The sequence below is a fragment of the Podarcis gaigeae genome, assembly GCF_964106915.1.
Source record: "Podarcis gaigeae genome assembly, chromosome: 1".
NCBI classification, from domain to species: domain Eukaryota; kingdom Metazoa; phylum Chordata; class Lepidosauria; order Squamata; family Lacertidae; genus Podarcis; species Podarcis gaigeae.
The window spans coordinates 68959738-68976540 of NC_139678.1; the positions used below are offsets into that span (position 1 = coordinate 68959738).

Below are 16803 nucleotides of genomic sequence, written 5' to 3' on the forward strand. Positions count from 1 at the left end.
CAGCCCCAAACTATGTACTTGTTCCTTCAAAGGAAACGCAAACACATCCCAAACAGGCAACTTTCCCAGTTCCCTGATCTGGAAAGCATCAACTCCCCCCGGGTTCTGTCCTGTTGGGATTCAATCACAAATTATTGGCCTTTATCCAGTCCACCACTACCTCCAAAACCTGATCCAGGACCTATAATACAGTATATGTTGTGTTGCTTATGAGTGCATGGCTAATGGCAATGCTGATAAGTGCACCTGTTCTGGTTTGGTTGCATTGTTGACCACTTCTTAACTGAAGGTGAAGTTCTTTATTGTGTGTGTTGTCATTTGGCATTGTCTTTATTATAGCTCAGAGCTTCTGTTTTGTAGGAAAAGAAAAACAAATTTAGATCTGATACAGTGGTACCTCAGGTTACATATGCTTCAGGTTACACACTCCACTAAGCCAGAAATAGTGCTTCAGGTTAAGCAGGATGAGAACAGAAATCGGGCTCTGGCGGCGCGGCAGCAGCAGGAGGCCCCATTAGCTAAAGTGGTGCTTCAGGTTATGAACAGTTTCAGGTTAAGTACGGACCTCCGGAACAAATTAAGTACTTAACTCGAGGTACCACCATATTTGGAAACAGTTTGACAGAATTAAATGGAAACACAATGCATTAGATGGTGGTATTAAGGACATAGAGTACTAAAAACTGACTGTGTACTTGTATGTACAGAAATAGGCCTCGTTTATCATTTTGACTGTCTCATAATACTTAAGAAGAAACTTGCTGGATCAGGCCAAAGGCCCATCTGGTCCAGCACCCTGCTCTCTCAGTGGCCATTTCTATGCATATGAGAAGCCCAGAAGCAGGACATGAGCACAACACTCAACACTTGTGCTCACTTGCTTACAAGTGGCATTCAGAGGCATACTGCCTCGTAGTTGGCAGCAGTTCTTTCAGGTCAGATAACTTGACTGTTCATCACCAAATACTTGATTGTCTCTGTATTAGCTGCTAGGAATAAATAATCCATTTATACATCTCAAGGATGCAAACAGATTAAAACGTATCTGAGACTTCTGAAATAAGTGAGACTACTTCAGGCAGTTGGTTTTGGCACAGACCTTTTAGCCTGGCCTTGTTGGCATTCAGGACAATAATCCCTCATCAGCTGACCAACATACTCCTGTTATTTGGAAGACTTAGGCAACATGGCTTAAATTCAGATTTATATGGGGAAGTGTATATGATCTTTCCATTATTCCAGAGAGAATATCGAAGAAGAGGTCATCCACAGATTTGGAAAGGGCTGTTTTTAGAAACCTGACTGGATTTATGGAGCTCTGATCATAATGCAATATTACCAGATCCCTGGTCTCAGATTTCAACTCATTTAATTTTATTATGTCTTTCATTCTAATGACTTCTTCTTTTGAAAATGCAAAGCATCAGCAATGTGGCTAAGAAAATAATTCACTGCTGATTATACCAGGGTACAACTGACTTACTGCAATATATGTTGATTATTTATTGGACATTAGCAAGTTTTTAGTGGTATGCATTTAGTAATACATACGGCATCTGTTTTGCAAAATAGACAAAATATGCTCATTTTGGCCAACAAGTCCATCCTATTAAAATGAACAGTCAGTTCACACAGGTGGTTTTCATTCCCTGAAGAATTTCAGTGTGAAGACTTGTAGTCCTGCCCTTTGACTTCATTCGGGACCTTAGGCCATAGTTTATAAATTTTGAAATGTTCACCAGCTCTAATCCTCTGTCTTTGGGAATCTAAGAGTGAAGAGTTGGTAGAATTTCTTCTTAATAAAATATTCACTTTCATGACAATAAAAACACTTTAAATTACAGCCAGCATGGCATTGTTCTTGACAGAATTTGTCTTAATTAAAATATTAAGTCTCATCCAGACTTCTTCTTGCCCTACCACTTTTTCACTGGAAAACACAATCTTTACCACTGAATCAGCGCAAACATCAGTTTTCCTCTGGATTGACATTTGTTCTGATTCAGCACTAAAGAGCTGGTTTTCCACAGGGAAAGTGGCAGGGGAAGCAGAAAGCTGCTTGGACCCATGCCTAGAAAGCACAGGACAAGTGGAAAATCTCTCAGACCTATGCTTTCTAGGTATGAGAGAAGCAGAAGTGTGGATGAACCCCGTGTGGGTTGTTTGGGTTGGAGTTGTGTGTCACAGGGTTAACTACTAATTGCATTGACTTTCAAACATCCTAATTTGTACAGTGCTGAGATCCCATCTATGCTTTCCCTGCATAGTTTCCTTGTCCCTCCTTTTTAATAAAACAGTTTTAAAGTGTTTTGCTTCTGTATCTTTTATATGAAAGATTTTGTTTATATTGAATGTTGAAGTGCCCTGTGCTGAACTTGTCATCTGGCCCTGAGAAGCTTTTAATTTTTTTATTTTTTGCATATTCTTGAGCAATGCTGCATTCTCTACTAATTAGACACATCCGACATTCTGGTGCCTTTTGAACTTACCAAAGGTTTGAAAAAACACATTTGGTTGTAAATGATTTTTTTAAACTGACAGTTTCCCCTCAGTATTCAGTAATCTTTAAACTAGCTTACATTGTACAAGGGGTTTTCAAACACTCCTAAGGCAAGTTACCAAAAATAGCTTTTTCAAAGAAGCATTTGCAGTACTGCTCATGACTAGCTTTTCAAGGAGCAGGTGTCTGTCTCTTTTCAATTGACAGACAATTCTTTCTTATGATGAAGATGTTTTTTTTGTGGGGGGGGGGGTTAGGTGTTCTATGAAGTTTCCGACAGCCAGGCTTTGTCCTGACAGTGTTAATAATGATGTTAAAAATATTGCATAAACCTTTCAGAAACTTCCAAAATAGACCACATAAACAACTTCCTATAGTGCATCTGCATCAGCACAACAGGATGCCTTCATCTGCCCCAGCTGTAGCAAAACATGTGTCTCCCATATTGGCCTCTACAACCACAGCAGGCACTGTAGTTCTCCAATGGTTTGACTTCACCCCTGATGGTGCACTCTTCCATTGTCGCCCAAGACAGACGGATACCAAGAAACCTCTGGACAGTCAGTTTCATTCCTAAGGAGAGGGCAGATGAGAGGAGTTGGCATTCTGTTAAAAGAAAAATAGATTAAAAACAAAGCAAGGCAATGTTGTTAAAATTGCAGGCTATCACTCTGGTTTTCCACTCTTTTGAAGGTCTGCATGATACTTAGAAGAACTTTGGTTGGATGATGTAGTATAGCAAGTAAAAGCCAAATTGTAAAATGTGTCAAAACAAAAAAATTCCTTCCAGTAGCACCTTAAAGACCAACTAAGTGAGTTCTTGGTATGAGCTTTCGTGTGCATGCACACTTCTTCAGATACACTGAAACAGAAGTCACCAGACCCTTCTATATAGTGAGAAGGTGGGGAGGGGTATTACTCACCAGACCCTTCTATATAGTGAGAAGGTGAAAAATGGCTGTTTCCTACTGGTTTCTCTGTCTTGTGATTCCTGATGTCAGATTTATGTCCGTTTATTCTTTGGCGTAAGGTTTGGCCTGTTTGTCCAATATAGAGAGCTGAAGGACACTGTTGGCATTTGATGGCATACTATCACAAGACAGAGAAACCAGTAGGAGAACACTTCAATCTCCCAGGACATTCTATACAAGATCTCAAAGTAGCTGTTTTACTACAAAGGAATTTCAGAAACAGACTGGAAAGAGAAGCTGCTGAATTGCAACTTATTACCAAACTTAAAACCATGGAGAGACCTGGTCTGACCAAAGACATTGGATTCTTATCTCATTATACATGACAAAGCCATTTTTCACCTTCTCACCCCTTGCTTTTTCCTGTAAGACCTATTGCAGTTGTTAAAAGTCGTCAACAGGCTCATCACAGCTATCTGCCAATCACCCATTCCCACCACCCTTCTGAGTAATACCCCTCCCCACCTATTTGACATGTTTTGACTATGGCAGACCAACACGGCTACCTATCTGTAACTGTAAAATGTGTGGATGACTTTTTTTTTTAAGTAAAGAGCAAGTATGGGACCCTACACCTGCAGTGTGAAGTATCACAATGCTTGATATGGAGGAGAGGGTTAGGATATATACTTAGCTCAGCACTGCAGGAATAAGTATGATTTGTTCCTACATGTGGGGCTTTATATGTGTTGTATGTATGGTGAATGCAGTATGCAGATGCGTGTTTGGTGACCACTTTTGCCATGACCACTGATAGCATGTTACCCTTGGAGGAGTGACCAACCTTTAACTTTACCTTTGGGCCAAAAAAAGTCTAGTCAGTCCTGCTATATAGCTACTGAAAAAATAAAAATGGGAAATATCTCTTTCAGTCAGTTAAAAGCCAGTATAGTAAATATTCATTTTTATATTGGCAGGACAATGTATATTTATTTTCTGTGCAGTTTATATAATGAATTTTAGCTGCATAATTGATTACAGTTTGTATAGTGGTGATTTATTCATTTTAGCTCCCGCGACGGGGTGAGCTCCCGTTGCTCGGTCCCTGCTCCTGCCAACCTAGCAGTTTGAAAGCACGTCAAAGTGCAAGTAGATAAATAGGTACCACTCTAGTGGGAAGGTAAACAGTGTTTCCGTGTGCAGCTCTGGTTCGCTAGAAGCGGCTTAGTCATACTGGCCACATGAACTGGAAGCTGTACGCCAGCTCCCTTGGCCAGTAAAGCGAGTTGAGTGCCACAACCCCAGAGTCGTCAGCGACTGGACCTAACGGTCAGGGGTCCCTTTACCTATATTTAGATGACGCTTTCTTTTACTGTTGTAATTCATCTTGCAAACCAGCTTGAATGCTATGAAACTGTTTGAAGTGCCAATACTATTCATTGCATTGTTGTATATTTGTTTGCAGTGTCATTTTATATTATAGTGTAATGATACTGCAGCTTTGCTTTTCTGCATCACACACAATCCATAAGTTCACACGAGTTATATGAATGTGCACATATATAAGTGTATATGTGTGTATCTGTATGTATATACCCAATGCTTGTGACTTACTACTTTAGACAAACTAAACAATTTGTACCCCAAACATTAAACACAGAGTTAAAAATAAATGCAGCTTAAATATATTGTTATCCATGCCTCACAGGGAAAGAGGCACAGTTTATCGCACATCTCATTAATTTGGAATGTAAGTTGCACTAACAATTTGCTCGTGGAATTTAAAGGGCAAGCAGGAGATGGCATGTGACCTTTAATAGCCGAGATTTATATAAGAAGGGAGTTGAGGGATACTGAGGTTCAGGAACTAGAAATCTTTGCCAGGATTTTAATGTTCTGTGTGTATTAATTAAACCAAAATGGTTGTTTACAAGATTTTAGTTGAAGGTTGAGTGTATGGGGACATAAGATTCTTCCTTGAATAGAGTTGGATGGAACCCTAAGGGTCTTTAAGTCTAACCCCCTGTTTTTTGTAGATGGTATGGTCCCAGACTTTCTCATAAAATATGTGAATGTTACAGTATTGTGTATGGCCAGGGTTAGTTTCAAGGAGCAGTTCAGATATTTCAGAGTAGTAGATATAAAGAGAACTCAATTTGATTACTGAAAGCCATGTTGGTCCACATGGAAGATTCTATAATCAACATTAGGGCATTTTAATATATTCCTCATCTGATGAGCACATATTTTCCTTCCATATGCATTGTACAAGCTAATATCAAATTAATTTTTTTATGCTTTTGGAAAACATGTCTTTCGTATAGATTGTGTGTCACAAATGCATAAGAGGCCCTTTTGTAGTGTTCCATTTTGTTTGACATCCATCATTAAGAGCTGATGTATAGATATTACAAATGCAGAAGTAAGGGAGACCTGTTTTGCTTTGCTTTTATAAAATGTATATTTGCATTTGGGCAGACGTTTGCTAGACATTAAATTTCAGGTGTGTTCATAGTCATGAAAAACACAAAATTCAAACCTAGAAAGAGTATCAAAGCTGCAAGGTGTTTGGGTAGCCCAAATGGCCTTTTTGATTTTTAAGCCTCCTCCACCCCCCAAACCGCCCCCCCAAATATGTACCTGCATGTACATGAGAAAAGCAGGGCTTTTTGATAGATTAATCAGCTAAAACTTGAAAACGTTCATTCATTGAGATAGGGAAGTTTCTAACCATCAGGCCTGGTATGGAAGGACATAAGTGTGTGTGTGTGTGTGTGTGAGAGAGAGAGAGAGAGAGAGAGAGAGAGAGTGAGAGTGAGAGTGAGTGTTATCCTGCCACTGATAATGAGGAATGAAAAAGAAAATATTTAGAAGTCTTTTCCTTCTTGTAATTGCTTCTACGTGTAGGAAGCTCGGGGATTTATCACACTATCTCTCCTGCTTGCTGCCCCTCTCCAGTGCTATTCTGGAGATTCCTTAATCCATAGAATGACTTTCTTGGGGGGTTAAGAGATCTGCACTGAGAGAGAGGAGCAACTAGAGCCCCACAGATTTCCACTAGATTCTTTGGATCCTACTGTAATAATGTCACCAGATGATAGGCATTGTAAGAAGCTTGACTGCTTACTAATTTGCAATTAGTTTCAGCCTCTCTTGCATTGAATTTGTGTGTATTGCAGGGGGAAGCATCCTGCAGGCTCACCATTGTTACTGTCACATGTCGTACCCTCTTCATTTAGGTTAGAAGACTGAGATTTTTTGTCTCCAAGACTGAAAGAGACCAGAGTGACTGTTCCAGTATATGGTAATCATTTTTTGTCCTAGTACAACCTTCCCAAACTGGTGCCCTTCACATGTTTTGGACTGTAACTCCTACCATCCCTGACTGCCATGATGACTAGGGCTGAGGCAAGTTGTGATCCATATCATTTGGAGGGCAAAGGAATGGGAAAGCTGTCCTAGAGAGAGCCCCAAAGTGTATTCTACAGCTGGTGTGAGACTTTGGTGAGAGGTATCCACATTGGAGATAGGAGTTAAGATCTATACTTTGCAAATCTGAATCTGGGAGCAGTTGTGTTTAGGGCACTGCAGGATCACAAAAATAACTAATTGGTAATCTTAACTCTCAACTGAAGTCTGTTTTTTCTAGCACTGAAAGAATGTATGTAAGGGTGGAGTTATGAAGTTACAAAAAGGAGCTTACAGTCCTCTGAGGCTCAACACAAAGAAGGCTATGGGCTAAGTGAGAAGGGTATGCATTCAGTTTAGTTAATGTATATCTACTCTGTTTCAGTAAGGCAGAGCTTTCCAAACTGTGTGTTGCAACATGTTAGTGTGTTAGCTGCAGTGTGTAGGTGTGTCATGCGATATGTGTCTGTATCTCTTATAGGGGGTTAGTTTAACCCCTGGTTTGCTAGTAAAACTGAATTACTATGTTGCGAAATGATGCATGGGCTTTGAAGAGAAGAAAGAGAATGTGTTCTGAATATGTTTTGTGGGAGGTAGTTTGGGGCATGAGCAGCAGAAGATGAGAAAGAATATACATTCCAAATTTGTAAGACTTCATTAATACTACATTATAATCTGGAAGTGAAAAAAAGTTTGAATGAAATTTGATTTGACAAGGAGTTGTTCTTTAGAACGTTGCCTCCCAATATTTATGGAATGTTGTCATAACTGCCATTAGTCTGTTGAACTTAAAACCAGCCTTGCTTGCTACAATTTTTTTTTCATATGCTCCTAATAAAATATTTTCTGCTAACACCTTCTTTGCTGCCATATTTAAGAATGTAAAATGATGTGTGTGTTCGCATTTACAGTGTGATAGAAATCCTGTAATCAGAGATATCCAAAACAAGAGACTAGCTGACAATTGAACGAGTCAGTTGAAGATTGTTAAAGTCAATGACCCGGTGAATTTATGGGAGCTAGGAATTTTATTGCAGTTTAATGTTGTGAGTTGACTTTATGGGTCTAAGGAACAAAGAATAATCAGGGATCATCACAAATTTATATCAAAATATTAGAAGAATTTGGTGTGTACTTTTCCCTTGAGATTTTTTTTTTAAAGTAGAATGTGCTGCATTTTTAAAGAGAAATGTGGGTGTTAGGTCTGATATCCTTATTTTATTTTTGATGACTTCATTCTTGGGAGGCTACATTGAAATAGGAGGGAGTCGCTCTGATGTACAGCAATATTAATGCTGTCTTGCAAGCAGTTATTTAGAGTCTTCACTCATTCTCTGCTAAGCTTCCGCCTGCTTCTGCCACCACTTCCAGTCACCTCCCCAATATTCTGGGATGGCAACATCCCAGGTGCCTGTCCTTTTCAAAGCCAGAAGAGTCAGCCAAAATGAGATTGTGCTACACATTCCAGTCAGGAGACAGCAGGCAATGATACAGCAGCCACATAAAGTCATGTACTCTCTCTCTCTCCCCCTCCCTCCTCCTGACCTTAAAAGACTACATCCTCTTCATATAAGGAGAATAAAAAAGAGCACAGAACTACTGATACATTTTGCTGATGTTTCACCAACTGAAGAAACCAGCAGCTCATGGATCTAGTGGAAGGTGATTTCTCTGAATTCCTCCCTTCTCTGGCAGCCCCCCTCCATGCTGTTCCAAATGGTCCCCAATGCTCTGGGGCAGATTGTGTGGAAGGGATTCCGCAAAAACTATCCCCCCATTCTACTCACAGAAGCTTGATATAAGTTCAGGGACACAATTGGATACAGTCCTATGTAATCAATATTTGGGGCGACTTGCAAGTGTATTCCTGCATAACTTTGTATATTATATTTTTGTGATGTTGCAGTTTTGTAATTGATCCCTCAGATCACTCCGTGTTTAAACCTTGATGATACAACCAGTTGTATTCTGGATATCTGTTCTATTTCTTTCAATCTGATCTTTAACAAGGAATATAAAATTAGAATAGTATCCTGGTACTATATATCTATCTAGATTTTATGCAAGCATGATAGAATGTTTCCATATTACACAATATATTTTCATAATGTCGGCAACTTGATTATACAACTTAAAATTAGTGGCAACTTAAAATTAATATGGTCTATTGCAGATACTGGATAGAAGTGTATTGTATGTAAAAAGCACTTTGCAGCTTCCTTCCATAAGTGATGCTGTTTGGGGCAAAACTTCCTAACCTTACATTAACACTAATACAGTGGCACCTCTGGTTACGTACTTAATTCGTTCCGGAGGTCCGTTCTTAACCTGAAACTGTTCATAAACTGAAGCACCACTTTAGCTAATGGGGCCTCCCGCTGCTGTTGCACCGCTGCTGCGCGATTTCTGTTCTCATCCTGAAGCAAAGTTCTTAACCCGAGGTACTATTTCTGGGTTAGCGGAATCTGTAACCTGAAGCATATGTAACCTAAAACGTATGTAACCTGAGGTACCACTGTAGTGCACTGAACTGGCTGTTACTGACCAGGAAAGGGATCTTGGGGTTGCAGTGGACAGCTTGTTTAAAATATGTGCAGCAGCTGTGAAAGAGCTATATTCCAGGGGATAATTAGGAAATGGATTGAAAATAAAATTGCCAATCTTACATTGCCTCGATACAAATCTGTAGTGCAACTGCATTTGGGATACTATATAAAATTCTCATTGCCACTCATAAAAAAAAGGATACTGTAGAGATGGAAACGGTTCAGAGAAGGGCAGCCAAAATGATCAAGGGGTTGGGAAAATTACAAGTTTGGGGCCCCTTTGTTTTGGGGAAGAAAGAGGTGTATAAAATGAATGCATAAAGTGGATTAAGAAGATCTTCCCCTCTCAGAATACTATCCAATGAAGGTGAATGTTGGGAGATTAAGGAGAGACATAATGCATAGTTAAACTATGGCATTCCTTGCCATGGTTCACTGTAATAATGGCTGCCAACTTAGATGGCTTTGAAAGGAAATAGACAAATTCATGGAGGATAAGGCTGTCAGTTGTGACTGTACTACTTCCAAAACAAAAAAAATTCCTCCCAGTAGCACCTTAAAGACCAACTAAGTCAGTTCTTGGTATGAGCTTTCGTGTGCATGCACACTTCTTCAGATACACTGAAACAGAAGTCACCAGACCCTTCTATATAGTGAGAAGGTGGGAAGGGGTATTACTCAGAAGGGTGGTGGGAATGGGTGATTGGCAGATAGCCAATCAACAGGCTCATCACAGCTATCTGCCAATCACCCATTCCCACCACCCTTCTGAGTAATACCCCTCCCCACCTTCTCACTATATAGAAGGGTCTGGAAACTTCTGTTTCAGTGTATCTGAAGAAGTGTGCATGCACACGAAAGCTCATACCAAGAACTGACTTAGTTGGTCTTTAAGGTGCTACTGGGAGGAATTTTTTTTGTTTTGACTATGGCAGACCAACACGGCTACCTATCTGTAACTGTACTACTTCCAGTATCAGTTTCTGGGTATCATGAGGGAGAGACTGCTGTTGTATTCGTGTGATGTTTGTGGACTTCCCATAGGCATCTGATTGGCTACTGTGGGAACAGAATGCTGAACTAGGTTGATCTGATTCTCATGGGCACTTATTATGTTGCTTAAAATGCTGCATTGAAGCAAAACTGCCCGCCCTCCTGAAAACACCCACCCACAAGCTAATTGTATATTTAACTGACCTCTAAGATAGATCTAGCTTTCTTTTCTTGCTTACTCTATGGTGCTTCAAGCACAGTTAGAGCATGTACAAGTACTGGGTTCCATTTAATTATATTATTGTAAATTAAAATGTGTATAATATGCTGCAATGAAGTAGTATTTTACAGTACAGTAAAACTGGAGTTTACTTGCATTGGTTCTTGAATATGTATCTTCCATTCAACATCAGATCTGCAGTGACTGAACGGAAGCTATATGGGAGTTTGCTCAGGGACAAGTTAAGTTACAATACCTTGAATAGAGGCAAGCCATAAATGTACACGGAAGGTAGAAATGCTAAATTGATTTTGTACTATGCTGTCACATATTCCTGTAGGGATGACACATTCATGTGCTCCCCCTTGTGTTTTTATGCAACTGTACATTTTCCTATCTGGTTTAATCTCCATAGTGGTTGATGTGCTAGAAGTACCACGATGGGTGCATAGTAAAATTTGGGTGCATAGTAAATTTTTTATGATTGCATTGTGGCATCATTATGCCTATGTCTAAGAGTATACATTGAGTATTCAGTGGGTCTTAATGTCACTGCTATGTGTAAAAATACAGAACATAGTTTCTGAAAACAAGATTGGGTACCATGTATGTGTCGCTGGAACTTAAATTCTGCAGTCTTCAGCAGTCACTTGAATACAGTTTCTAGAACTTAAAAGGTTCTTGCCACAGTTTAACCAGATGCAAGTATGCATTAGATTGTGACTTCTTTCATATGTGTAAACTTCTGACTGGAAAAGCAAAACATTCACAATCTTATTCTTTCCTCCTCTCCCTCTCTCCCTTTCCTTCCACTTTAGGATCAGGAGATGGTCTGGGGAAAATAATCCAGAGATTTCCCTTAAAGGATTTAGATGACACTCCTTTTCCACAGGGAATAGAGTTGGTAAGTTGCTCTGTAACATGCATTTGTAAATGCTTAATAATCTTGCATGTAGATCTAGATTAATAGTCTCAACATCTTCAGAGAGGATGTCAGTGTGAAAAAGGTGTCTGCATCTTTTTGTGAATTCTTGAGATAAATCAGCTTTTCCTATCTCCTTACTGTCATCCTGGACCCAGGTGTTGGTGTTGACCTTTAAAGCCCTAAACGGCCTTGGTCCTGTATACCTGAAGGAGTGTCTCCACCCCCATTGTTCAGCCCAGACACTGAGATCCAGCGCCGAGGGCCCTCTGGCGGTTCCCTCATTGCGAGAAGTGAGGTTACAGGGAACCAGACAGAGGGCCTTCTCGGTAGTGGCGCCCGCCTTGTGGAATGCCCTCCCTTCAGATGTCAAGGAAATAAGCAGCTATCTTCTCCTTAAAGGACATCTGAAGGCAGCCCTGTTTAGGGAAGTTTTTAATATTTAATGCTGTATTGTTTTTAACACTTGATTGGAAGCCGCCCAGAGTGGCTGGGGAAACTCAGCCAGATGGGGGGGGGCTATAAATAATAAATAAATTATTATTATTATTATTATTATTATTATTATTATTATTATTATTATTATTAATTTATTATTATAATATTATCACCTCAATTAGGCCACCAGTTGTTACATAAGAATCAGTCATTGGATCTCTGACTTTAAGAATGAAAAGTTGGAGAGGATCCACTGCTTTTCTTTTGTGACAAAATATACAGTCTGACATGCATGGAGAACCTAAGCATGCATAAGATATGCACATGCAGCAGCATCTTTCTGGATAATAATCATAAGAAAAATAAAATCTATTAATAGTCAAGTTTTTTTTTTTAAAAAACCCATCCTAAAATGCAACTAGCATTTGTAACTTTAGGTGCTTGTTTTTGTTTTGCTTCTCTCCTAGCAGCTATTTTTGAGACCAGCATCTTGACCTGTGCATAATAATAATAATAATAATTTATTATTCCCCACCCATCTGGCTGGGTTCCCCCAGCCACTCTGGGCGGCTTCCAGCAAAATATTAAAATACAATAATTCATCAAATATTAAAAGCTTCCCTAAACAGGGCTGCCTTCAGATGTCTTTTAAAAGTCAGATAGTTGTTTATTTCTTTGACATCTGGTAGGAGGGTATACCACAGGGTGGGCATCACTGCCAATAAGGCCCCCTGCCTGGTTCTCTGTAATTTTGCTTCTCACTGTGAGGGAACTGCCAGAAGGTCTGCGGCACTGGACCTCAGTGTCTGGGCAGAACAGTGGGAGTGGAGAAAAGGGTATAAAAGAAAAGGGTATAAAAGAACAATGTGATCAATTAAACATGCTACTGAGAGAGGCTGGGCTACCTTTTTAATGTTTCCTTTTTCTGCTTTCATTAAAACTAATATTCTGTATGCTTAAATAGACTAGAAGGCTGCTTCACAACTTGTGACATTTATGTTTTGTCAACTTGTAACTACATTTTGTCAACCTTGCAGAGAGGGTTTCAAGTATGCCAGATCAGATGATTGTGATGTGTTTATAATTGCCAAGAAATAATTGTAGATCAATTATGGAAAATAAAATAGAAGCCTAGAAAATGCTTTTAGGAAAGAACATCTCTAGGTATTTGGCCAGTTTTGCTGCATCATATTTTCATAATTGCACTTTTAAAGTTGCTTCATATGACAAGGGTTGGCTACTTTAGTATAATTTTTACATCCTTCTATTTTAATTATTTGAGAAAACAACAGTTCTAGCTTCATAATTTGATTGAAGCTCATTTCCCTTGTGGTTGGTCCTTGGTGGAGAATATACTTGCAAATATAAGAGAATATACTTGCAAATGTGTGCATTGCAATCATAACTGAGTTCCTTCATTTCTAACAAGCATGATGATGGCATTATGACACCACCACATATAACCTGCATTTTGGTTTCTAGGAAGTGTTGTGGATCTTGTTACACCCTAGCATTTCCTAGCTTCATGAATGAAGTAATCCAAATTGCTATCGGCCACCCTTTTTTCAAGTCCCATCAGAGACCAATGTGTAAATATCAAAGTTTTACTTTGCTTTAATTCCAATTGGAAAAAAAGCTCTATGGCAGATCATTTTCTATGATTCAACTTTCATTGCTGAAGTCAGTAGCCAATTGTCCATAAACTGTGTTCTGAAATTAGTAAAATGACTGTAGCTGGTTCTCTACAGTAACTATGCTTCTGTAGCATAGCTTCATAACTTCCTAGATTGTTTCTTCATTTTTAATGTTGTAGTAAATACTCTGAGAACATATTTTCTGTGACTTGTAAAAATCACATTATTAGGAAAATATTTTTAGTGATGTGATCCAAGAATTTCGCCTAATATAACTGAAGCTATTTTGTGAGAACAGCATACTGTAAAAACAATAAATTCTGAAATCACAGTATATATAAAATAAAATGATCCCCAGTAAATTTCAATTTTCATAGTTGTCAACAACTGAGAATTTTCCAATAAGACTTCCACATTTCTTGGGCCTTTTGAAAATAAGGATTCAGGAATTACTTGGTCGTGAGGATGTTTCAGAATATACTGGAGAGTGAATAACGTTTTATATATCTAACATGGCATCCTTGACTTAAATGTATTTAAAGGTATTAAGGAGTTTTAAATGTTTAGATGAATATTCAGGGACTTCAATAAGATTGATGGACTACATTTTACTGTCTCCCAGCCAGCCCCTGATTACAGCTGGGATCTAGTAAGTTGGTACATTTGCATCATGTTTTTCTGAACAAAAGGCGGTGTACATGAGGTTCTCAGGTGTTTCCCATCCACACACTGACCAGACTCAAGCTGCCTCAGTTGCTGCTAGTAATTTCACCATGTGCTCTCAGACTTGTGCCTTTGAGACTGTTGAGACTGCTATTGTTTCCCTTCATGGAGCACCCCATCTTTGTGTTTGGGAGGATGAGAAAAGATGTGTTCCTTCATTGCAGTATAGCATCCACGCCCTCCCTCCTCATGTAAGGAAATTATTGCATTGTTGAGCTGCAAAAAGCTTCGCATTCTCCCACAGTATTGTACAATATTTTCATCCTAGTTCTGTACTCCTCTGAGAAAGTCCCCCAGCATTTCTCTGATTCTTCTTTCTTTATTCAATCTGCTTGTTGTGCTATGCTTCCTTCTCTAGTCTCTGCAGTTCAGTTATAATTTTTATTACTCATTAATTTTTTGGGCAGCCTTGAGTGGTGTTGATGCCCCCTATATTATTGGGTTGACTTTGGCTAACATTTGTTCTCTTTGTGTTTTATCATTCTACGGTTGTCTGGCAGTAGAAACCATGAAGAGGGAGATCTGTACGCCTTTCATTTATTTTTCAATATGAATTCCTTCCAATTTCCCCTTCCTCCTCTTGCAGTTGCAGGAGTTTGCCCAAATATCTTTGGGTGGTCCCATTCCCAAGCAGGAATGAAGAAGTGTTGCCTGTACAGACCCTAACATCCTGTTAAAAAAATAATTATCTGCTTGCCACTATTTTGAAAACCTCAGCAAGGAATTTGAATTGGAATGAAATTGACGTTGGGAAAACCAGGTGGATGCATTATATCAGGGTTTCCAAAACTTGGGTCTCCAGCTGTTTTTGGACTACAGTGGTACCTCGGGATGTGAACGGGAACATAAGACGCGACGGTGTGTCTGCGTGTGCGTGGCTCGTGTTTTGCTCCTTCCGCGCATGCGCGTGATGTCATTTTGAGCATTTGCGCATGCATGAGCAGCGAAACCCGGAAGTAACGCGCTCCATTACTTCCAGGTTGCCGCAGATCGCAACCCGAAAGCGCTCAACCTGAAGCACATTCAACCCGAGATATGACTGTACTTCTCCCACCATCCCTAGCTAGCAGGACCAGTGGTCAAGGATTATGGGAACTGTAGTCCAAAACAGCTGGAGGCCCAAGTTTGAGAAATGTGTGTAAATATTGAAGGCAGTGTGATGTTAGCATGCTTTGAGGTAGAATTATAGATTAAAGTTGTTTTATATTCTGTAGAATTGGCTAGGCATCTTGTGAAATGCCTGTTTGCAAGATATTATAATTGAAATGGTCAAAAGTAGCAAAGCTTGTTTTAACTTTCTTGCAGCCAAGATATTGTAAAGAGCTAACTCCTAGATTTTGAGATCACCGTACAAAGTTCTTCTTCTTCTCCTTCTTCTTCTTTGGGAAACTGGAGTGTTCTTGCCGCAGAGAAACTAACAAGACTAATGTAGGTAGCCGTGTTGGTCTGACACAGTCGAAATATATAAAAAAAAATGTCCAGTAGCACCTTAGAAACCAACTAAGTTTGTTCTTGGTATAAGCTTTTGTGTGCTTTTTAAATATATTTTAACAAGACTAACGACACAGATAATATATACTAGCACAAGTCTGATTGGAATGCAAAATCAATTCCTTTCTATCCAACTTCACAAATAATTCTAAATAACTTCTTCCGTTAGTTGGTTTTAACATTAGCTGCAAGAGAAGTACTCCAAGCACTGCTTTGAAATTCATTAATTTCAAAGTTCTGAGCTAATCTCAATCATTATTTTTCCTAAATGTTAACTAGATATTTTTCCTCCATCTTTAAAGGTAAAGGTAAAGGTACCCCTGCCCGTATGGGCCAGTCTTGACAGACTCTAGGGTTGTGCGCTCATCTCACTCTAGAGGCCGGGAGCCAGCGCTGTCCGCAGACACTTCCGGGTCACATGGCGGTACCTATTTATCTACATGCACCCGGGGTGCTTTTGAACTGCTAGGTTGGCAGGCGCTGGGACCGAACGATGGGAGCGCACCCCGCTGCGGGGATTCGAACCGCCGACCATACGATCAGCAAGTCCTAGGCGCTGAGGTTTTTCCACACAGCGCCACCCGCGTCTCCATCTTTACTATGCTTAAATAAATCCATATATTATCATCAGCTACCAAAGCTTTTGAAAACAATCTGTTGGTTGCAGTATGCATGCACGTAGAATCTCATTCAAGGTGCCATTTTTAAATCAGCATTGGAGGACAAAATTATGATGAAAGGTCATGATCAGCTTTGTTTCAAAAAGAGACCTTCACAAAATATTTTGCTACTATCTCCTAAATAATATTTAATGGACACAACCTCTGGGTGTGTATAAATTGAGAAAGCATTATGTAATACTGTACACCTCTAGGTCAAGCCTTTCATTGGTTGTTGGGACAAACTTAAGCAGAATTGGCTTTACATACAGATCTTAATTTTCTGGATGAAAGCAAAATCTTTCTGAACAAAATGTTCTTTTTTTCTGTTTTCAAATAAGCTGTTAAGCCAAGCTAT

The 16803-nt window shown here is 39.4% G+C and overlaps 1 protein-coding gene across 2 annotated transcripts in view; it reads left to right on the top strand.

Moving 5' to 3' along the window:
* SBF2 (SET binding factor 2) overlaps positions 1-16803 on the top strand; it is a 238717-nt gene that overhangs the window by 51121 nt on the left and 170793 nt on the right. For both annotated transcript variants that reach the window (XM_083724282.1, XM_083724283.1), the window contains one exon: positions 11397-11482. In XM_083724282.1, the coding sequence (XP_083580408.1) occupies positions 11397-11482 (86 nt within the window). The remainder of the gene's footprint in view (positions 1-11396; positions 11483-16803) is intronic.